General features: G+C 18.6%; 2 protein-coding genes across 2 annotated transcripts in view; both read left to right on the top strand.

Annotated features, from left to right (window-relative positions):
* Positions 1-1,015: 1,015 nt before the first annotated feature.
* PGSY75_0103100 (putative vacuolar protein sorting-associated protein 51) lies at positions 1,016-5,599 on the top strand (the record flags this gene model as incomplete). Its single annotated transcript, XM_018783587.1, has 1 exon — positions 1,016-5,599. One exon carries the CDS (start codon positions 1,016-1,018, stop codon positions 5,597-5,599), a length of 4,584 nt encoding a protein of 1,527 aa, XP_018643871.1.
* Positions 5,600-6,362: 763 nt separating this feature from the next.
* The window catches only part of PGSY75_0103000 (putative vacuolar protein sorting-associated protein VTA1), a gene marked incomplete at both ends in the record, with an annotated part of 1,582 nt that continues 1,186 nt past the window's right edge, over positions 6,363-6,758 (top strand). The window contains 2 exons of the mRNA XM_018783586.1: positions 6,363-6,474; positions 6,555-6,626. Of these exons, the coding sequence (XP_018643870.1) occupies positions 6,363-6,474; positions 6,555-6,626 (184 nt within the window). The remainder of the gene's footprint in view (positions 6,475-6,554; positions 6,627-6,758) is intronic.

Genomic DNA, 6,758 nt, shown 5'->3' with positions numbered 1-6,758 from the left:
TTTTTTTTTTCCTATTTTTTCTTATTTTTTCTTTTGTTTTATATTTGTTGGAGTATGAAATTATTGTATATATATAATAAAAGAAAAATGTTTTTTTTAAAATAAAATAAAAATTAAAAGAACCTGATAATACACAATATATATATATATATATATATATATATATAATATTTGTGTGATAAGAATAATTTTAATATTTTTATATCATGAAAAATGTGCAGACTATACATTTTATATGCCTTCTATAATATTTTTTATGATTGAGCTTCTTTCGAGGTTATTATAAGAAGGAAGGAGATATAATTAAAAATTTTTTTAATAAAAACGTAGAGTGTGTCTTGCGAGGCACATATATAAACTCATTTTAAAGCTCCTTATAAGAATATATTTATTTGATTGAATTATTTTATGATAATAAAATTGGTAACTTAAATAAAGATATATAAATATATATATATATATATAAATATATATATATATTTATATTTATTTATATTATGATTCTTTATTTGTTGTATTTGCCATGGCATATTTTAAATAAATCATTGTATGAATATTTCAATAAGCATGTAAACCATGCCTAAATTATATATATATATATATATATATATATATATATATATATATATATGAAGATATAATTATATAAATTTCTTCTTTATACTTTGCTTGTATTTATAAGTTAATTTATTTATTTTATTTTATTTTTTTAAGTAAAAAATAATTATATATTACACAAAAATATTATGTGGATTATTATATATATATTTAATATATATTTTTTTTTTTTTGTTGCACATTTTTCGTGAGAAAGAAAAAAAAAAAAATATATGCTTTACTTCATTTTTTTTTAATCTTATTTGTTATATTTTTCATTTATTTTTTAATTTTATTGTTTATATATTTGATTAATTTTTTAATTTTATTGTTTTATTGTTTTTTTTTTTTTGTTTGTTTTTTTTTTTTTTTTTTTTATTTTATTGTTTGATTTTTCTTTTTCTTTTTTGAAATAAATATGGAAAATAAAAGTAATAGAAGAAAAAATGTGGGTTCCATGTTATATGATTATTACAATATAGAGACGAGAAATAAAGTTGATGAGTTTGAAGAATGTAGTGATAATAATATGAAGAATATAAATAATATAAATAATATAAATAGTATAAATAGTATAAATATTATAAATAACCTAAATAACATAAGCATTGTGAATAATTCAATTGATGATAATAATTTATTTTTTGATAAGACAGATGAGAAGAATGAAAATTTAAAAGAAAAGAGTACTATATTAAAAAGGAGTGATAATGATAATATTAATTTAAGAAGTGATAGAAATTATAAGAATAAAAATAATGATATAAAAGAGTGTAATGAAAAGAATGAAATGAATAAAATAAATTGTATAAATGAATTTGATATGGATTGTTCTAATTTTAATGTAAATGATTATTTTAAAGAATTATTAGAAAAATCTAGTATGTATGATTTAATAAATAAATCAAGAAAGATAGATAAAGAAATAAAACAAAATGATAGTTGTATGCAAACATTAATTTATGAGAATTATAATAAATTTATTAATGCAGCTGATTCTTTGGTTTTATTAAAAGAAAAGTTTAAATGTGTCAAAAATAAAATGAATGAAATTAATAATGATTTAGAATATATAGATAAACAATCTAATTTTCTAAATAATGATGTTTTTAAAAATTATGAAAAGATACAAAATTTAATTGAAATAAAAAAGTTATTAAATGATATAAATGAAATAATGAAGATACCAGAATATATGTATTCTAATATATTACAAAAAAAATATATTAAATCATTGAAAATGTTTATTAAGGTTATTCCTTTTTTTCATAAGAATAAAGACCTTGTTATATTTCAAAATTTATATCTAGACTGTAATAATTTAGCAAGCATTGCATGTCACTTTTTTTTAAAAAAGCTAAATAAAGAAAAAAATCTAAAAAAGTTGCCTATGCGGATTAATCAAAGTGGTACTACTATGGGTGATAATAAAAGTGATACTACTATGGGTGATAATAAATGTGATACTACTATGGGTGATATTAAAGGTGACATTAAATATGATAACATATGTGTAAATCATTTAACTCATAATAAAAATTACGATGACAAAAGTGACGAATGCTTTTATTTTTTTGATAATAAAAATTTAGAGGAATCATTTAAATCTTTACATTCCTATGTATTGACAAGCGAAGAAGTTGCTGAATGTTTGAATTTAGTATTATCATATGGTATGGACATAAAAGAAATAAAAAAGTTATATTTGAAGAATAGAATAAATTGTTTAAAATATATAATGTATCATATATTTAATTTAAAGAACCATGGATTTTTTGTTATGCAAGTAGACGATTTGAAGAGTTCTTTCTTTGATCCTAACTATGAAGAGATTAGTATTGATAAACAAAATAAAAAAAATGGTCCTAAAAAAAATGAAGATAATAAGAATAATCATAATAAAGAATATATATTTTTTAACAATATATTTGAAAATATATTTATATTGTCTTATAAGCATTTGTTATATTTTTTTTTTAGTTTCTTAGAAAATTATGAAAAAATATTTATGAAAAAAAATAATTTTCTTAATAATAACGATGAAAATAAAAGTTATTCTAAATCATTTTTTTATGACGAAAGAGATTATATTGATGATAAAAATTTACATAATAATATTGAATATTTAAGATATCTAATTGATAATTTGGATGAATCTGTTCGCTATAAAAATGGGAACAAACGATGTGAAGATTTTTTTATGTCATATGATAATATTAATAATGATGATAATATTAATAATATTTATCATGACAAATATAGTTACCTTCATAATTCTTTCGATTTAAATAAGAAAATTTTATTATTAAATGATTTATTCAATATAGATGATGATAAAAAAATTATTGAAGTTTTATTAGATATATTTTTTAAAGTATTATGTAAAATAACTATAGATTATATATATATGTTTAATCCCCCCATAAAATTGATAGTAAAATTATTAAAAATTTTTATAGATAATATAAATATTCATAATAATAAAATATATTATAAAGATAAAATATTATATTATATGAATAGATTTATTAAGAAAATATATTATGTATTATTAAAATTATATTTTTATAATTTATGTTTTCATATTAATATATATTTATATACATATTTTCAAACATGTAATAAAAAAAAGTTAATAGATATTTTAGAAAGTAGAAATGAGTTAGCTCATTATATCATCTTAAAATTATGTTTAACTGTTATGGACTTTGAACCTTTTTATGTTCAAATAAAATTAGACAATAATTTTTATGTGAAGCACTTTTTTAATTTTGTAATTATATATTTAGAATCTTTATCAAAACATATTGATTCTTTTATATATTATTTTGTGTGTGTGCATGAGAAGGGGAGTATATTAAAACATATTAAAGATGAAGAAAAAAAGGAAAATAATAAGGGTGGCAATAATAGTAATCCTGATGGTAATAATAATAATAATAATAATAATAATAATATTAATAATATTGATAGTAATAATATGGATAGTCCTAATATTTGTCATAAACACTTCGATAAGAATCTTAGTAAGGATTTGTTTTATTTTACATATGAATCTGCAGACAATATTATTTATGAAGATAAAGAAAATATATTTACACATAAAAATTTATATTATATACTCGATGAAGAAAATAATATTCATTGTAAACATACAAAGAAAAAGGATGATCGATTCTGTGCAGATTATAAAAAATTAAAGAATTATTTATATTCATCAGCTTGTGTAGATAATATTCACATGCAACATATTTTAGTAAATATAAAGAAATATATGAAGATGGAATATACAAAATTTTTGAAACACATAACGGGTTCTTTAAAATTTGGAAAGATAAAAAAGATAAAGGAAACATATTTTTTATTATGTCTTGTATGGGTATTTCATAATATTAAAAAGGATGGTGTTTCTAAAATATTTAATGTTATAACAGATATGTATAAAGAAACAAATGATTTAATTAATGGATGTGAAAGGATAGACATGGGTTGTAGTTTGGATTCTCTCCTTCATAAGGATATATATCCATTTATTAAAGAAAAGGAAATAGAAAATAAAAATATAAAAAAATTAAAGTTAAATGATGATGATTGTGATAATTATGATCAAAGTGTGGAATACACAAATGATGACCATATATTTATTAATAAAAGTAATGAAGAAAGTGAAGATAAAGAGAAAAAAGATTTAACGTTTACATATAATGAGAAGGAGAAGGAAAATAAATTATATGATTTTTGTTTTGATGATAATAATATATGTGATAATTATTCCCATCAAGGGGATACAACAAATACAATAATAAAAATAACAAAGGATGAGCAAGACAAAAAACAAAATAATAATGATGAAAATAGAAAAAAGAAATATGTTATAGGGATAAGTAATTTTGTTAAATATAAATTCAATGAAAAATGTAACGAATTAACAAATGTATTTATTTCTTATTATATTAATAAAATATCTTATCATATCAAATCATATATAGAAAAGGACACATATGAAGAAGACACTAAAAGCAATATTGTTAGTTACAATTTTGTATATTGTATGAAACGTATAGATATGTTTTATACGTATTTAAAATATTTTATATATCAGAATAAAGTACCGAATGTAATAAATTTTGAAGAAGGACAGGAAAGAGAATATGCGTTTAGTGATATGTATGAAAAAATTGAAGAAGAGCTGGCGAAATTAGGAAAGAAATATATAAAGGATAAAATAATTGTTGATAAAAATGACACTGTGGTTGATAAAAATGGCAATGTGGTTGATAAAAATGACAATATGGTTTATAAAAATGACAATGTGGTTGATAAAAATGACAAAGTGGTTAATAACAACGACAATGCGGTTAATAACAACGACAATGTGGTTAATAACAACGACAATGTGGTTAATAACAACGACAATATGGTTGATAAAAATGACAATATGGTTGATAAAAATAAAAATATAATTCGAAAGGAATATATTATAGATGATAAGAAACATAATGAGGATAATAAAATATCAAATATTGATAGTAAAGAACAGAATATGGAGAATGATAACCTCATTTTTGATATGAATAAGGATGAGAAAAATTTAGAGATGTATATGTATAAATTATATATGTTAAAGATGAAGAATTATAGAAAAAAGCTCCCATCAGAAATTAATAAAATACTTCTTTTAATTATCAAAATCTTGTTTAAAAATTATATGGAATATATAAGAAAGTGTCATATGAATGCGAAAAAATTATACAAAATGCAAATCGACTTTTTCTTTTTTTATCATTGTTTAAAACATTACATACCTTGTGATGATGAAAATGTATTGTTTGTTATCCTAAATGAAGTGTTAATAAATGCAAAGGGTAGAATTAGAGGAATACAAAATAAAAGAGATGAGGATGATTGTGCATCATCTTATCAAGGATATTTATTATTGGATGATATTCATGTTGATTTGGAAGAAAATAAATTATTTATATTGAAAATGTTTAAAGAGTGAAGAAAGGATGGGTTGATTATGTGTATTATATGGTAGTATGGTAAGTAAAGCGCTGAAAAAATAAATATTTATATGTGTACATATGTGTTTCATTTTTTTGTAAATGTATGAATAAATATAAATATATATATATATATATAAATATATATGTATATTTTTTTTTTTGTGTGTTTTTTTTTTTTTTTTTTGTTGTTTATTTTTTCTTATAAAAAACCAATACATTATTGAACAAAACAAAATTTATTTAAAAAAGTATACATTTCAATATATAATATTACATGACGTGTAAAAAATAACTAATAAATAAGTAGCATTTGTGTTTTAAAATATATACGTATATTTGTATTTATATTTATATATTATATTAATTTGATTTTATAATTAACATGATAATATTTATATGAAAATATGTACTTAAATAAATTTATTATAATATACCACATGAATATATTATTATATATTATATATAAGTAATGTTTCTTTTTTTTTTCAAAATAAAAATTAAATGATAGCGATTTAAAGATATCACTGTATTTTTTACTTATTCGAATAATTTATTTAAAAAAAAAAAAATAAAAATAATAAATATTATATATGCTTTTTTTTTTTTTTTTTTTTTGTTATTCTTTTATTTTTTTAATCTTTTTTTTTTTTTATCCTCTTATTTTTTTTATTCTCTTATTTTTTTATTATTTTTTTATTCACTTATTTTCTTTTTGTGTCTATTTTTCCTTTCGTTAATTATTAAAAGGATTGTCAAAAAATGGTTGAAGGGCAAAATGATACAAGTTTAGGAGAAGGTAAAAAAATTAATATGAAATCCATTGAATTTGTATTAAAAAAATCAGAAGAACTGGAAACAAATCATTCATTAGGTATCTTTAAAAGGAAGAAATATAAATAAATATATATATATATATATATTTTCATCGAATTATTTATAATAACGTTTTAGTTTCTTTCTTATGTATTTTATATGTTGTGGAGAAGTTGAATGATTATGTCAAAGTTAATTACACAGATATAGGTAATTATTTAAAAAAAAAAAAAATAATAATAATAATAATAAAAAATAATGAATGAACCAAAAATAGCTAGATAGCCAAAATACAGGAAAAAAAAAAAAAGAAAATAAAATATATATATATATATATATATA

This window comes from Plasmodium gaboni, chromosome 1 (assembly GCF_001602025.1).
Source record: "Plasmodium gaboni strain SY75 chromosome 1, whole genome shotgun sequence".
Lineage (NCBI taxonomy): Eukaryota > Apicomplexa > Aconoidasida > Haemosporida > Plasmodiidae > Plasmodium > Plasmodium gaboni.
The sequence above is the reverse complement of the archived record's forward strand: the minus strand, read 5'-3'. Positions and strand labels throughout refer to the sequence as shown.